At 39.1% G+C, this 17961-nt stretch overlaps 1 protein-coding gene across 3 annotated transcripts in view; it reads left to right on the top strand.

The window, feature by feature from the left end:
- The window catches only part of LOC137274300 (serine-rich adhesin for platelets-like), a 192464-nt gene that overhangs the window by 124501 nt on the left and 50002 nt on the right, over positions 1-17961 (top strand). For all 3 annotated transcript variants that reach the window (XM_067807435.1, XM_067807436.1, XM_067807437.1), the window contains 2 exons: positions 1633-5521; positions 9320-9345. In XM_067807435.1, coding sequence (XP_067663536.1) covers positions 1633-5521; positions 9320-9345 — 3915 coding nt within the window. The remainder of the gene's footprint in view (positions 1-1632; positions 5522-9319; positions 9346-17961) is intronic.

Here is a 17961-nt window from a genome sequence, read left to right as displayed (position 1 = left end):
TTTTATGCAGGTGGAAGGAGGAGATATGAGCTTATTTTTCTCCTTAACGTCTCCTTGCTGAGGAGAATCAGAGTTGCTTTGCATGCTCTGCCTCTCACAGTATTGAGGCCAGGTGTGAGAATGCTAACCTAGTGCCCACTTCCATGGAGGGATCATATCTTGGGCTTGAATTTACTCCTCCTAGTTTTGAAAGTTGGATATGTGGATGAATGCTTGAAATCTTTGTGTCTTTGTGGTACAGTGATAATAAAGTTATTGTTGAACAGATTTTATCTCCTAAATGCATTGCAAACCGTGTGCTTCAGGTGATGTAGAACAAACAATTTGTCATAATATACTGTCTTTTTTCCCCGATAAGAACACACTGATCTGTAAATCTAGAGGTTTGCAGCTGATCTGGCCTTATAGCAAGCTCACGGTCTTGACTGATACATGTCATCAAATCCCAGCTGCATAGAACAGTGCTTATGTTGCTGATCAAAGGGTTGTCGAGACTTGATTATTTACAGACTTCCACCACATAGCTGGAATATTGCTGACTGTAGCATAAAACAACCAACCAACCAACCAACCAACCTCCGAACTAATAGTCATGTGTATTGTTAGTACAACTTGTTGTAAGCAATTTACAGTAACTAGGATATTTTCATTTGCGGCTTTGCTGCTTGCTCTTCATGCAACGCTCAACTGATGAGGAGTAGGTGATCACAGTGTGGGTTAGTGTTCATGGTGTCATCCTCTGGTTTGTCTGTCCCCAAGTCTATAACTAACAGTGTCTCATATATTTATGGAATGTTTCTGACTATGGTCCCAAGTACACCATGGACACTATAAAGGAAACGTAACTGTTTTTTCATTAGTATTATGATGCATGCAAAAATACAAGATCCTTCTGACATTGATGCACAGAATACATATGTATTGTCTTGAAAACCCAGAAGTCCATGTTAAACAATCAGAGTGATGCTGGCAAGTCCAAGGGCTATCTCTCTCTTGTATTTATAGAAACCAAAACAATCTCCAACCCCTTTTGTTTGCTTTCTCAGCATGAGTAATCTCGGACCATGTCTCCTGTAGTGATACGTAACAACTTAAATAATTTCTAAAACACAGATTGTGAAGCTGCAGTTGCATGGAAAAGTTCAGAAAGTGATCCAAATATGTGGACTTGACAGCATTCTGTTTTCCTTTGGTATGTTGAAGGTATCAGTGACTTATTTGAAGGTAGCTACCAGGTTATGTAGTCAGTGACACAACAGATCTGTATCACTGCTAGTTGGTGACCTCTGGGTGTGTTGGCGTCTTGTAGGAGACAAGTAATTAATGATGTCTCCCAGGCTGAATGTTTGTGTAGGAGATATACTGGTCCACTTTGTTCTCTTGCCTTTGCTTTTGCAATGGCACTACAGTTACATTGGTTGTAGATAGGAAAATACCATGTTTTGGTTTGACTGGCATTCATATTGTGTGGAGAAATCAAGGTTTTGATTAATGTATTCTTGAAATATATGCATGCTGTGATACAATCATTTGATACTTGATACTGATCTACTTGATAGTATATTACTTATAAGTGATAGTTTAAGAAATATCTTAACCATAATTCATTAATATATCTTTGTTTTGTTTCAGTGTGGCAAAGTCCACAAACAGAAGAGAGGAGAAAAGGACATCCCATGATCCTCCCTGGCAACGGCCTCCAGACAAAGGTCCAAATCAACTTTACCAAGGGAACCAAGGTCAACAAGATTCCCAGAACCAGGGACGAAGACATTACTTAGAGGCAGAGCACAGAGATGCAGTGTCTCATGGGGTATCCCGCAGCAGACAGCTTGCTTCAGCCAAGTCCACTCCAAGTCTGAACCAAGACTTACAGCAAAATATCCCCTATTCTGGTAGTACTCAGAAGCCGTCCATTTCTCCAGCTAAGTCCAGTCCAAATATCAGTGAGGATATTGTCCAGGAAAGTCGTTATGGTAACCCAATACGTCCAAAACGGCTTGACGTGAGGGGTCCGAGAAGTGGGCATCATCCGCCATCACCAAACAGTGCCTGGATTATGTACAATAAGGAGAGTGGTCCCAAATACCAGAAACCAAGGCCAAACATGTACACCAATGATGATACATATTCGGATACCAAAAAAAGTGATAAGTATAGCCGCAGATCGGCACCACACCATTTAGGACGGTACAGGGCAGATTATGAGAATATTTCTGCTTTTGGTATTGAGCCTTTGGGCAGTGAAAAAATATCTGAGATCGAAGATGAGGAGGCTGATATGGATGCTCCTATAATTCCTCCCAGACCAAAACATGAACTTATGGATTCACCTGGTCACTCACCTGCCCACCCACCTGTCCCACCTGTGCGAGATCCTTCTAGCCTGCAGTATGGGCGCTATAACCAAGCTCATGAAAAGTACCCATCCTGGCCTGTGACTAAACCTAATGAGGTTGGTGAGACAGGACAACCAATCACGGCACGTGCTCAGTCCTGGACAGACCATACTAACACAAAGAAGGAAGTACACCCTGGAGTGAAACCCAGGTACATTCACCATTCCAACTTGAGGCCTGTGTTTGAGAAAAGCCCTCAGTCTGATAGGAAGGGTGAGGATGGTAAATCTGCTAGGAATCAAAGTGATCCTGGCTTTAAGACTGAATTTGTGTATGATAAATACGGAAGGGTAGTGCAAAAGAATTATGAAAATATTGGTAAGAACAAATTCGAGGACTTGTTTAACTCTGAGCCAGGGTATCCTCCTCCAAGGTTTGATTCAGATGGACATAACTTAGGTGATAAGGAATACAGTGTTCCATCCCCTCCAGAACGGGATATTCCGGGTGTGGACCAGAGTGAATTAAGTGATAAATTGGCCTCCTCCCAAGCATCTGTCTCAGCCTACCCAGCACCTGTGTTTTCTAGTCAGTATGAGAAAGACGCCAAGGCTCATAGGTTAGACCATCAAGATTCCAGCTCCATCCACAGTCCAGCTGAGGACAATCGTGCTCCCTTAAGTGTGAGACCTGTGAGTGATAATAAAAGTGCTAAGGAAAAAACATTAGTAGACTCCAGTACAAGTCCACTTCAGAGCCCCCAAGATAAGAAAAATCCGCCCAAATTTGGTGCTCCTAGTGATCAGCCTTCTGCACAGATTCAGCAGTCAAAGGCTTATATTGTTAAACAGACTCCATATTACAACACAAGCACACAGACTGATGTGTCTTCCTATGCAATCAAGACTTCTCTCCGGAGTTCTGATCCAAAACAGTGCAATGCTGAGGTGCAGGTAACTGATGAGGGGGCACAAACACCAGTCTCCATGTCAGATGGTCAAAAAGGGTTTGAGGAAAAATCTTCCCAGGCTCGACGGTCCTCTCAGAAAAATGATATAGATCTGGCCAAGGATAAATCAGTCTTGGGTGGAGATGGCAATAAAGGATTAGGTTTTAGGTATGATGGCAGCAGTTCAAAATTTGAAGGGTTCGGAAATATTCAAGCTAAATATGCGGCAGATTATTTGCCAGAAGAGGAAAGTAATACAGAGAGTAAGAAAAATATAGTGATGCCACATTACTCAGAATATGACCCAAGCACTCAGTCCATGCTTCGTAGTCTGTCAAAGGAGTACTATGGTGGAAGAATTCCACACCAGCCAGAGAAACGGTTGTCGTCTGCCTCTTCTCAGGACACAAGTCATCATACAGGGATGAGAGAGGCAGAGTCATACTCCAGCGTTGTTATCCACCCGTCAGAAAATTCAGCTCCTTTTGGGAGAGATGACTTTGGCTCAAAGTCAAGTCTGTCTGATTCTAGGGGTGATGTTTCATCTGTGGGAGATTCTGTGAGCAGCAAGAGTAACATGGCTCGGGGCAGGTACAGCCTTGACCCATCTATGCTGTCAAGTAGGTCTCGTGGCCTTTTGCCTCGTCAGAGCTCTGCATCAGCTGTGTCACATCAGCGAGAAAAGAGTGCATCATATGCAGAGAATTTGTTAAGTGTTCAACGAAAGTCTCAAGATTCCCAATCTTCTATCAACAGTCGGAGATCAACATCTTATCGTAGCTCTGATTCCTCTACCCCTTCCCAACCAAAGAGTTCCACAGACACTCGCACATCTGGGAGCACCCAGTATGAGGATTCTCCCCCTGCACCTTTGCAGAGAGACCACGACTCACGCTTAGACTCTTATGATTCTGTGTTCACACAGGATGAGAGATCACCCATGCCTAGGGATGGCGATGCTCGTGCAAGCAGTTCAGATGCCAAGTCCACCACAGCAAGTGTAGGCCGCCAGCCATCAATGAAGAAAGCATATGGGATTTATGATGAAACAGAAGGAACCTTACGAACAGGACAGCTTGATAGTAAGAATGGTATGCAAAGTGCAACAGATTATGTGCAAATGAATCATCCTAATAATCGTGGGTCAAGATCAGATTCAAAGCCCTTGGACCAGATTCAGGAGGAGGCAGACAATTCAGCCTCTCGGCAACGTGTGTCTGGTGGTCCTTCTGACCCTACTGTGTATGATTCCAAATATCCGCGCTCATCAGACTGGCGTGCCACCAGAGACAAATGGAAAGAGGAGGCCAAGAGGTCCAGCCTCAAAAGAATGTCCTCAGACCAACTCACACAACTGAGAGACAGAAATGAAAAGGGTTCCTTCAGTGGGTTGAACAAGGTGATAGCTGATGATGAGGATAAGGGCTCATTCAAAGATAGTGACAAAGGATCATATAGGGACTCAACCAGTTCCTTAGCTTCTGGGAAAGGTTCGTATAGGGGTAGTGATAGGGGCTCCTGCAAGGAAGGAGATAGGAATTCATACAGGAACAGTGATAGAAACTCTTTCAAGGATGAGGATAGGGGATCATATAAAGATGATTCCTACTTGGAAGGCAGGAGTTCCTATCCAGCTGCTGAGAGATCTGACAGACCAAGGGCATCTTCTGTTGATGAAAATCCTGCCAACGCTGTTAGGCACTCTCAATCAGTTTCTGGTGAGTCTGGACCAAAGGTTGAGGACCTTAAGAAACAGCAACAACAAGCTGTGCGGACATTTATGGAGATGAAAACTGGGAAAAAGAAAGGTTCTTCTGGTAGTTTTGGTTCAGAGGACACACAGGGTGCTGACTCAAGTGGGTCAAACATGTACGAGTACATTCCAGGAACATCACCCACTGAATCTGTCACTGATCTCATCAACAAGGCTTCAGAGAATCTGAATGCTTCGAAGGCCCATCGAGCTGACAGTATTAAGCGGTCATCGTCCCGTAGCAGCAGTGACTACATTGACATGGCGAGACAGCAGCGCAAGGAGACAGAGTGGAGCAGACTACGTTCACGGGGATCTTTCAACTACAGCCCAGACCTGAACCGCTCCAACCGCAGCTCCATGTGTTCGGATCACCAGTATGAGGATATCAGTGTGTTCTCACCATCAACACCACGAAACTCCTACCCTGGGAGTATACGTGAAAATGAAGAGTTTCCACCTAAGGATGGTGTAAGGGAGGTAAGGGCGTTCTTACTTTATGCAGGTCTCTCAAAACTTTAGCATGGTTATATTCCCATTTCCCAATTTTCACCTAAGGATGCAAGGGTAGATTTCATGTTATTCTTCTTAAATTTTGCAATCTAGGGCCCTGTTTCCCACTTTCCTCGTAGTGCAACAACTGTCAGTAGTCCAATGAACTTGTATGCCTCTGGCATGTTGAAAAAATACTTTTGAATTCCATGGATGACAAGGATGGTCACATACTTGTATATCAAACATTCCTAAAAGTATGCTTTTTCAAATTGAGAAAGAAATGTAATTGGAAGAACTCTTTGTTAGCAGTTACCTACTTTGAACAGCAAAAGATGGAATTGATCTGTTATGATTATCACTACTATATATTTTGAATTTGAGTGCGCTGAAATTGCCCGATGGTGATGGTAGTTGAGCTTAACTCTTATCACCCTTGGTTGAGAAGGACCATTGGGTGGTAAGGTTACAAGGAAGTTGAGTGAGGCTTCAGGAAGTAGCCTTCTGTGATCGTACAACTAGTTTATAGACTAGAACAAAGTAAACAAGTTCATTGATAAATGGAGGTGATGACTGGTCATACAGATAGCTTTATCCTGCTTAGAACATGGTGGGTGCCTCATCTTGGAGAAATCACACTGGGTGGTGGTGTTCGTTGTCATTATAATAGTCCAGGTTTGATTCTGATGTGGTGTATGTGTAAGCTGATCTCATCTGCTCACATCATTTGTTTTTTTTCAGAATTTTTGAGAAAACGTCAAATGGTTTTTAATGGATAACAAATTTATCATTCTTTCCAACCATTTTAATAGGGTGGTTCTTGATTTTGTTAAAGAAGTTGTATGCAGAAGTAGTTTTTATTCAGTCTACATGAAATTTTTATTCAAGGCTTTTTTTCGATGAAAGTATAATTCAGATTGTATACAAGCATAGGAATGTTCACTGTCGTGTAATGACGGCATTTCTTTCTGATGACATCATTTTAGTGACAAGCATGCAAGGCATGCACTCTACCAACATTCTGGGGCTTGTCATGAAAGTTATCTCCCTTTGTTCTCCAGTCACTGCCTCTTTTATCAGCACATCCACTTTCATTATCAACACAAGTGAACTTTCTCCCTGTCTGTTGTTATGACAACCAGTTTTTCCCACTCGGTACTTATTTAAAACATAGACTAGCAACTACATTTTGAATTTCTAAAATGAAATAAAAAACTAGTTGGAGAAAATATTTTTCAGTTGTGTGAAATGGGGACTATGCCTGAGATGATGCTTTTCAGCCTTAAGTCCATATGTTGCAATTTGTGAATAGTAACAGTAATTTTGTCCATTGTGTTAATAAAGATATTAAAGGAAAAATATCCTAGCAGTGAAATTTGTCCCATAACATGGATTGCATTTTAAAAAATTGAAGCTATCAAACAGTTCAAATTTAAATTCCTTTTTGATGCAACCTTACTGAAATTTAACTTCCTGTTTAAATGTTAGTGTAAAACATCAAAACAAAAATATAGTTCCTTAGTAGTTTTTAATTTTAGGAAAATGTTCGTACCTGAATATCCTCACCACTAAATAAGAAAACCAAGCCAGACAAATAATCTAAAGAGACCATTTTCTGATCTTAACCTTTGCAGTAATTAAACACAAACAGAGGAGACGATTGCATTACAAAGAAAGAAAACAGACCTACATCTATGTTAGCATTTGTTAACCGGCCACCCAGCCTTTGTTTTCACATCCTTTATACCAAGTCTCGTTCTTGACTTGCTGACATCACCCTTCCTGAAGCATCCTTGTGTGGACTTGTGGAGTTCATTTTACAAGTCATATCTTGGAAAGCTCTCTGTTTGTCATTGTAGGAGAGCTCAAGTTAGATACAGACTGTCATAGTATAAACTTTGGCGAGGCATCATTGTTGGATAACAATGATAACTGGTAAAAACGATTACATGTAAAATAAAATCAGAAAATGAATGGTTATATTAATATAGCATGTGATTTTTTTCTGCTTTTTTAGTATTTAATAGAATCAGAAGATGTTAACAAGAGTCCATAAGGGACTCAAACCTGGATATTCAAAATGCTTTCCCCACTAAGGTACCATATGGCCCATTTTCTTTAATAGAGAAGTTAAGTTTATTGAATTAAGGTAATGAGTTGTGTCCCTTTGTGATCCTAGAAACTGAGATGGTTGATTCAAATCCTAGATGTGTGTTGATTATTTAACTCTGTTTATAGGCACCATAATATTCATAGGTTTCACAAATGGTATGTGACCTGCTTTGCTTGTGGTTTTCCTCCTACTTCAAGCTAATTGAAAATACTGTTTAGAGCGATATCTATCATCTAGCTCATTCGAGTAGACACATTGTTTACACACACTAGACAACAACATACAAATTGTATTAGAGCCGATCATAAATTAAATAGGTACACAGGCCACTAACAGAACAGGTGGCTAGATTCATTAACTTGGTTGACTCTTGTCATTGTATCCCAGTTGCTTAGATCGATTCTCGACCCTTGAAGATCCTGGGTAGAATAGGTCTTCAGCAACCAATGCTTGCCATAAAGGGCGACTATGCATGTTATAAGAGGCGACTAACGGGATTGGGTGGTCAGGCTCACTGACTTTGTTTACACATGTCATCGGTTCCCAATTGCGCAGATTAATGCTCATGCTATTTATCACTGGATTGTGTGGTCCATACTTGCTTATTAACAGACTGCCACCATAAACAAGGAATACAAACAAACAAACAAACATACTGTAGCAGGTTATAAATTCCTGAGTCTAGAACGTGCCATCCATTCCCAAGTATTTTACAGCTAGCTTTGAAAATGACTCGTCCATTTCAAGGGGTACCTTAAATTTTTTGCACCTGTCTTTCAGAAGGTGTCAAACTGAGAATGACTGAGAAAAAATATCTAGATTTACCTAGGAGAAGAAAATGAAATACCATACATATTTTATTTGATATAACACTTGAAATTTGAGACAGTGTGTTACTGACAACTGCATAACAACAGTGTGATGATAATCTCTTCAAGTGTCAACACACACGTATTGACAGGTTAATTAGTAGTAACAATATGGCCACTCATGTGATATCATAAGCACAAGAACAAACATGTCCACAGTGCAACAAGCTCCAGTGGGCAGAGCTTTTAGGAATTGTGGATGAATATATATATATCCACAGTGCAACAAGCTCCAGTGGGCAGAGCTTTTAGGAATTGTGGATGAATATATATATATATATCCACAGTGCAACAAGCTCCAGTGGGCAGAGCTTTTAGGAATTGTGGATGAATATATATATATATCCACAGTGCAACAAGCTCCAGTGGGCAGAGCTTCTAGGAATTGTGGATGAATATATATATATCCACAGTGCAACAAGCTCCAGTGGGCAGAGCTTCTAGGAATTGTGGATGAATATATATATACATATATAGAGCCCTTTATGACAACTTCCAAATGTGTATATGTACCATTGTACCTAGCACAATACCAACGTGTACCCTGTTAAAAACCAACAAATGTATCTAAGGTAACTTGCTTCACAAAAGTGCTGTGTGATCAGACATTACCAAATAAAAGTATACTTGTGTTATCCTGTTTTGGTTTGGGTACATTTCTATACACAGGGAGGAATCTATTTGTACTTACCCTATGTCAGATGACCCTTTGACCTGCATGTGATATCATATTTTTGTACCCCCAAGTTGTTACCTGATGTGTCATACCATGTTACACACTGATTATCTTCTGTTATGTTTCAGAAGAAAGACCCAGGGTTGACCCAAAGGTAAGTTTCCTCACTGATCATGAAGGTATATATAATATTAATTGTGAACAATTAACGGAAAATTTAATTATAATTATGGATATACAAGTTCTAATTAAGATTTTGCACAAATAAGAAATAAGAAATATTGAAGGAAACATGCAGTTACAAACATTATTTTGTGGTGCAATGTTATTTTTAGATGTTTTTCTGCTTTATGTATTTATTTGAATAAGAACTTTTGCACAAAACAATACACCACAAATATCAGTCACATGGAGAATGTTACATTATTGCAATAACATTTTCCCTTTTGATGTACAACTTGAATCTTTGATGCGACAAGAGGCATGTGAAGACTGAAAGAGAGCACAACTTGATTTCTAATTATTACTTGAAGGTTCTGTCACAAACAAATATAGACAGGTAAATAGCAATTGCCTGTGTTTCTTGAACAATGGTGTTAATTACCGTCACAACATTCATGTAGTGACTTACATCAGACCAAACAGAGCAGTTAGTGTGTACACAGGAGGTAGAAGGTGTGGATCTACCTGTATATCCAGGTAATTGGTGTAAATGGCACTGGCTATACAGGTGCAATTAGCATACAGGGATTAACTTGATCATGTTCCTAATCTCCCAGGTAAATGAAACAGTGGTTGTGATGGCTCTTATGACTGAATATGTCTGACTCTTTTCAGCTTGTTCACATTGCTGTGACTTGCCTGAAATACTTAATTTACAAGACAAGGTTAATTAATACTGTTTTAATATCAACTGCATTGTTCATGTATACTATGAATAAATATTAAAGGAAACATCACAATTTTCATAAACATAATATATTTGACATTGTCTCCAAACTAAACATCATTAAGTTTATACAAATTATTACGTTGTTAATAGGGGATAAAGCTTTATTTGATATATGATTGAACAAACTGACTGTGAACATATAGATGGTTATGAAACCCTGTTACGTGTGGCCTGTTTAGATGAATGAGTTATATCGTGTACTGTTTCATACATGTGTATAGTTATGTCAATCATAACCTGCTTTTGATGACATCATGATGATCTCGGTTGTCCTAGCCTGATCCCATCACCATGACATGTGGCTGTGTTTACATTCACCCATCCCACAATGCCCTCAAACCAGTGAATCACAAAGGTGGCGTGTGTCCCGATTGGCTAGTTGTGCTCGGCCAACTATAGCAGCAGAGTGTGTATAGGAAACCTCACTGACAGGCCAGGCTTGTGTGTAGTGCTGTAATGGGCAGAGGTTACTGAAAAGATACAGAAGGATTAACCAGCGGGATTAAACAGTTTGAGCTGAGGTGGGATACATACATGTAAACGGTGGTCAGCATGGCTTATGGAGGGTCAGCCAGGATATATTTACGTGATCAGGGAACCATGACATACAATGGAGTCCACAGCCAGTGGTGGTAGGTAGATCTTGTTTTACCTATACAGGCAGAAGTTAAATGGTAAACATGACAGTCCTTCTGTCCAGTTGGGATAGAGATTTCAGACTTTGTAGTGGTTGTTGTTGGTTGGTTGATGAATTTCTAGTGCTTAGTACAAGTGAGACTGATGTATATATTCAGTACGAGATGTGACTGTAACAGCTGGCATACACAGGTAGCATCTCATATATACAAGACTGACAGAGTGAGTTGTCAGGATCGGTTGCCTAGTTTCACTTCTGGACAAAGATCCATTAATAATGTCTTTGTTTCCAAGATTTGAGCTCAGTGTCAGTGTTAATTTGATAAAGTACCAAATGTTGGAATGAATGAAAGTTTCATTACTTATCAGAGTTATCCAGAGTCAAACATGTCAACAGATTATGTCAAAGAATATGGTAATATCATTTAAGTTCTTATCAAGTTACTCTGACATTCAGTTCTGTGTCTAATTAGAACTTTCTAATAAGAAGTTTATGAAGTTGTAGTCACTTGTATCAGTTGGTTAATTGTTGACAAAAATTACCTGGCCTGAAAGTTTGATTTGGATGTGCAGTTTCTCTAAGTTTTCAGACATATGTCAGTTATAAGTTCAAATGCAATGTTCCATGTACATGTATTGAGTATATTGATCCAGTACTGTATATGTGATGCTTATCTCCAGTCTAGGGTACACGAGCCATAAACCCCTCGTAATCTCATGGACATTCTTATGTCATGTAGGTGGAAGATTTATTAGGGGTGCTTACTTCAAAAGATAGCCTGCTACATTTTTGGAGCATTTTTTTTCACCAGTCTCAAGAGCAGTAGTCACAGTAGTAGAACAGTTGGCTTCAGTATCTCAAGGTTGCAATACAGGGAAATATGTAAGACAAGTCACTGGTGATTAGAGTTTGGCTGTATATTTCTCAACATAGATCCAAGTGCTTAAGGTATAAAGTTTGCTATGTCACTTTCCAGGCAAGATTTAGCCTTTGGGCATCTGTAACCTACCTATGAGATGTTTTATGTTTGGGTGCTGACTATATTCGTGTTTACACATTCCATTCAATGTAGGTTGAGCTTGATACTTTCAGTGAATATCTTGTAAGCAATACTTATTTAAAGTTTGATTTGTACAGGAGAGTGCTTTTCTTCGAAACATGATTTGATGTAACTCTAGATATGAGCAAACATGCTGAGCTAAGGGATAATAAAGTCATGCATTGTTATTTGTTGTGTGGAAAATATCATGAAAGGGCTATTGTTGATGTGCAGTCAAGTGAGATGCAGCAGATTAGTGATGGGTTGTCTGGACAGTTGAAATGCTGGATTGTATCACAACAAAAGTGGAAGTGCTTGTATGACTTTGTGTGTACGATTATCAGTGTTTATGCAACAATGATTGCATTGTGGCCAATTTTCTTTACAAGACCTATTGATCGGTCTTTTGATCAATAATTTTTCTGAGATTGAAATTATTAACAGCTGCATAAGAAACAGATGTTTGAACAAAGAAAGCACATCTTTTTGTTAGTTTAATGATTTATTCTATGAATAACACACTGGAGTCTTTTCAAAAAATGGAATGAAGTTTCACAAATGGCTGCACTGAGATGTTGAAGGATTTTTTTCTAAACATGTTGTTTTTTTCGGTGAGCAAACCATGTAGCTTGATGTTATAGCTATGGATCTGATTTTGACGTAAAACAGTTGGATAAAACCTTGCAACACTTTACAAATAGTCAACTTCCTTCCATATTTGGTGTGCAGAAGAAAACAACAGTGTCCGTCACTCAAAACCTGTTTGATTTGGATTATAATATAACATTGACTTTCAAAACATTTAGTCCAAGACTAGAGATTGGAGTCATTTAAAAAATGGGTTTTAATGGTTTGGAATGTAACATAGATGTTCAAAACATTGAGATATAGACATCTGGAGAACATGATGCATCTGTGATGAAAAGAAATCACCTATGTGTCCTGTATCACAATTGTTCTGTGTTGTTTTTTTTCAGATTAAAACTTGTTTTGTCTTTGCATGTATTTTTTGCCATTAGGGTGGAATATTCTCACCCCATATGTAAACACCAGGAGTCATTACTATGTAGTGAGTGATTCATGAACACAAGGTGATGATACTGACATTTTTATGGTTATGGAAGTGTCATGTTTGTCTGTAGTTTTTCAACTATCTTCATGTGTCCTTTCGGGAATACATGTGCCTCTTGTTGGTTTTAGAGATCATTCAAAAGGGGATTGGATGTTCACAATGCCAACTGATTATGGATAATACAAGGATATGGCAACCAACAAGGTTTATCTTTCTGTATAAGATATCATGGCCAGTTCAAAGCTTTGGGAAATTTACAAACATGTGAAGCTAGTGTTGCAGTAATGTGTTAACAATGATGTATGTATTTTAGATACTTGAACTCAACTGACTTATTAGTATTGTTGAATACTTCATGTTGAAACTAGAAACAACTCAGCCTGATAGCAAAGTGGTATCAACAGCTGTTGTGGATTTTTTGTCAATTAAATAGAAACTATTTAAACCAATTCTCACTTGAAAAAGAGATTCTTTTGAAAGCAAGTATGTTATTATGTAACAAACCTCTTCTTGAAACTTTTCCAACATTATTTGATAGTTTTTCATGGAAAGCCTCAAACAAATATATCCAATACAATCAGTACAAGTCTGCAGTTGGCAAGCTTAATCTAGATTGCAGTGCCTGTGTCTCTGATTTCCTCAATATTGTATTATTTTATTAAAATAATTTTATAAAAACAATAATTGCTTCTGTAAAATGTTTTAATTATTTACTAGTATTTATGTTATCTACACTCCATGATTAAATCTGTAATTATCCATATATGAAGACAACAGAGAAATGAACTGAAAGTGTAATTAACGCCATTGAAAACAGCAGAAACAGCACAAACTATTTGTGAATATGCCGTCACTGAAAAACGAGGTAATTATTGGGAGAAAATTGGCTAATTATACACCACAACATTGTACAAGGCTGTTGTTACTGTCAACAAACATGAGTCACAGATGCTTGCAGTAACAACAGTGTCACAAACACAGCGAGGGTGCGTGCACTGCAGATGGAGTTGATGTTGACACTGGGGTGGTACAGCAGGCATGTGGTGAACCACTCACTCTGGCCTGCAACTGGTCCATCAGGTTCAGCATACATCTCACTCTCCCGACACCTAAGATCATGTGTGGAGACTGTGTTTGTTAACATAACATTACACAGACTCAGCATGGGATACCTTATTAAATGGTTATAGGATAAACTGAAGCTTGTGTTTGTTAAAAGTGTTAAATCGCTTTAAGGTTGACTGCTCTTGAGTGAAGGTGATAATAAGGAAATGTGTCTTAATGATAGCCTGAAGTACATATCTGAAACTCCGCGGGATAGCCTAGTGATCATAGCATTCGCTCATCAAGCTGAATGAGTGGGTTTAGTTTTACTCCTCACTGTGCAATATTCTGGCTATATGGCCTGGTTGGAAATATTCAAGTCTGTGATCAATGGCATGTCAGTGTCAAGCTCTGTAATTGGGATCTCTTGAGGTGTCCAGCAAGTCAGCAGGCCATACCACAAAGTCCCGCTAGTCACCTCTGAAGACCAGCGATCAGATCACCACATGGGTAAAATGTGTGAAGCCCATTTTTTGGTATTGCTGAAATATTGCTAAAAACTAAACTTAATCACTCACTATTTTTGATAAAGAGATATGATCTTGAAAAATGCCAGGTGCTCTTTTTGCTCCCGAGTCTGAGTAATTAATAAAAGTAATAAAACTTATACATTTCCAATGAAAATCACCAGATGTATCTATGTGAATCAGAACTAGATTTAACACCAACTAAGTATATCTGGAAGCCCAACATGTGTGCAAAGGATAATTTAATATCATTCCAGGAAGCAGTTTTTAAGAGCTGTGCACAATAATCGTTTGCTCCAAGCCAGTGTAGGTAACGGTGTTATCTTGGTCACAGACCAAGTCTCATACCCGTTTTTCTCTTAATTCATTTTGACATATTTATGTACTTCGTGATGCCTGAAGCCTTAATCTTGCAAGTGTAAGGAGGAGAAAACAGAAGTGAGTCAATAAGTATCTGGCAATATCAGTATCTTTATAATAGTATAATTCAGTAGCCCAAATAGGACTCTTATCAAACCTCGTTCTTTTTAACTAATATACACTTGTTAAGTGATTAATCGTAGAATGCCAAAAGTGCATTTTGATAAGACTGTAATTTATTCTTTAATGTCATTCAGGTGTTCAATGGGCATTTTTCAGTCTCCCCCAAATTTGAATGTAGCATGGTAGGTTGATATTTATGTTTTATCTTATCTTGTGTTTATTCCTGGCCTGAGACATTCTACAGAGCCTGTAGTCAGATGCACTATGGCAGGGTTGAAGAACCACATGGTGTGTTTATACAAGAGCATTATGGGCGATATCATCCCACATCAGTGGTGGTTTCATACAAGCACATTGCCTGCTGGCTGACCTTAGTATCAGGTCAGAGGTTATAGGTCAGGTAAAATACCCCCATCACAAGGTAATAAATGTGGAAATTACAAGTGGTAATCTGTGCTTATGAGTGACATGCCTGCTGTGACTGGCGGAAGCCCGGTCAGCACCTGTTGGTTTGATATACTGGCAGCAGGGCTCCTGATTGGGATTTGGAAGAGGGATGGGGCTTATCTTGGTGGTGCATTGTGGGAGGAAGTTGGCATTAGACCTGGAGGACAAGGCAGTTTGTCAAGAAAGCGGAAAATGGGGACTGCAAAGGGGATTGAGGGATTGGTAAAGGGTCTAACAGGAAGGATTTACACATTTTGGGGTTTGATAAAGAATTGTGGAACAGGGTACTGCTGCCAGCATTTAAACAACTGGAAGAGTTGAGTTAGAGAAGTGGGAATACAGGAGCAATAGGTGTAGATGGAACATTTGAGAGGGGTTGATAAAGATTCATGGAACTCCCTTTGCCAGCATTTAGACAACTGGAAGATAGTTTGATAGAGAAGTGGCATGTGTGTAGATGGAAACTGTTGAATGATTTAACGAAGGATCCAACCGACAGGATTTCAACAATTGGAGGAAATTCCATAGAGAAATGTGGGGACAGATAAAATAGTACCCTGTAATATATAATTTTGATGGAAACTGAGATCTCCATTTAAATTGAAAAGGGCCCCAGTGAGGGAGGATATTTAGAACACTTAACTGTAGGATAAAAATCTGGACTTGCTTCATTTTGAGATTTTGCGTGACAGTGAGGTACATAGAATATAAAATGATTCAGGGACTGAGACATGTATTAATGAAATGGATGAAGCATGAGCTTTATAAGAGTGGACATGTTTTATAGAGAAACAGTGGGGCAGTGATCAAGACAAAGGTCTAGAGATATGGCAGAGTGAACAGTCACAAACCAATTAGCATTTGAGACGTTGGACAGAAAGATGGTGGAAGAATCATATTCACATACTTGAATTGGATAGCAAGAATTCCCTGCCAGTGCAGAACATTCTTAACAGAGCATCCGGAATGTTGAGGAGTCATAAACATGTCTACTGCCAGGACTTATCGAGAAAACACGGTCTTGGCCACACTTGTTGTTTCAATATAAGTCTCTTTTATATTTTTGCACCTGGAGATGAGTTGGTCATGACTGTAAAGATTGATAACATGTGCATCATTCAGACATTTAGTGACGATCAGGTTAAAGCTTTACAGTTGATACAGAGCAAACATCTTGAACATGGGGATGTTGGAGAGCTGCAGAAACAAACTGCTGCCATCATTAATGAAAAGTTGAACAGAAGCCTCTCAACAGGCAACCAGGTGGTTCTATCACTCCAGTGCTAATAGGTCAATTATCATGTAACTGTGGAATCAGAAATCTGAAGGAAATGATTTACATCGACAAACATAGCCTGATCCCAGTTCCTGAACCTCACTATTTTCCTTAAAGCCGAGCCTTCAGTGATGAAGCCCTAAATGAAGCAAGTCTAGATTTCCCTACCTCTCTTCAGTCTCCTATATCATTAAATCTCCTTTTCAGTTTTAATCTGATGATTTGTTGCTATCAAAATTATGTATATTCAGGGACTAAGCATTAGTCTAGGATGCAAAGTGTAATGATATTAGCTTGGTCATGTTGAACAATAACAGCCATATGTATCTAAGCAACATTGAAAAATGTGTTAGGGATGGGGGTGAAATGTATCCGCTTGTGTTATTAACACAATCTGGCCCAGACAGCTGTGTCGAAGGAATGTCAGCTATGCCAGGATCGATGAGGCAGACTTGTTGTATTACCTGTAGCATGGTTCGGGGCCTGAGTGACCGCCTCGTCAGCCGACAGGTAGAAACCTGGCAATCAATAATAGGTAGAAGAATATAACCAAGGAAGAATAAGTGTCACCTTGGAAGAGTTCTCAAACACTGTTTACAGTTGCTTTGTGTTATTGTGTCCATGTTGTGGAACGTCAGGTGTGTGATTGAAACTGCTGTTATCTTGGACCTGCTTTTAAGGGAGCTGTTTGATTTGAGATTTTTAAGACTTGTTTGAATTTTTGTTTTTTTCCTTTAGAAGTGAATTTGATTAATGTGTGAGATGTGAAGTTAAACTATAAAGCAAGAAGATATACATGGTTCTCATTTTGGTTAAATTCATTTTTGGAATGTTTGTTGATAGTGAATAAATATCCTTATGCCATATATGAGATAATGAAATTGTCTTGTAATTATTTACCACATTGTATAATATTTTTTATTATTTCCACCCATCTAGTCTGTTGATCCGTCAAAAAACTGATGTCAGCTCATGTTTCAAATCCCATGCAAACCATGTCAGCAGCACTGAATATTGCTATTTTCCAAGCCAAACAGATGAAGTGTAAGGATATGACTAATTAATACAGTTTTAAATCATATTAAACACATACCAAAAAGACTATACTTATGCACCCAAAGACATTTTTCTACATTGTGCCTATTGATTTTGATGTTTAGACATCAAGTCTATATTGAACATTCCAGTCTCAAGGTTTCATAATGAAGACAGTGTGGTATATCACCCCCAGGACTGTTGTGTTTGGAGGGGGCCTGGTGAGTCAGGCAGGCCGGGGGAGGGGAAAGAGTGATT

Source organism: Haliotis asinina, chromosome 2 (genome assembly GCF_037392515.1).
Source record: "Haliotis asinina isolate JCU_RB_2024 chromosome 2, JCU_Hal_asi_v2, whole genome shotgun sequence".
Classification (NCBI taxonomy): domain Eukaryota; kingdom Metazoa; phylum Mollusca; class Gastropoda; order Lepetellida; family Haliotidae; genus Haliotis; species Haliotis asinina.
This window is presented reverse-complemented; position numbering and strand designations above follow the sequence as displayed.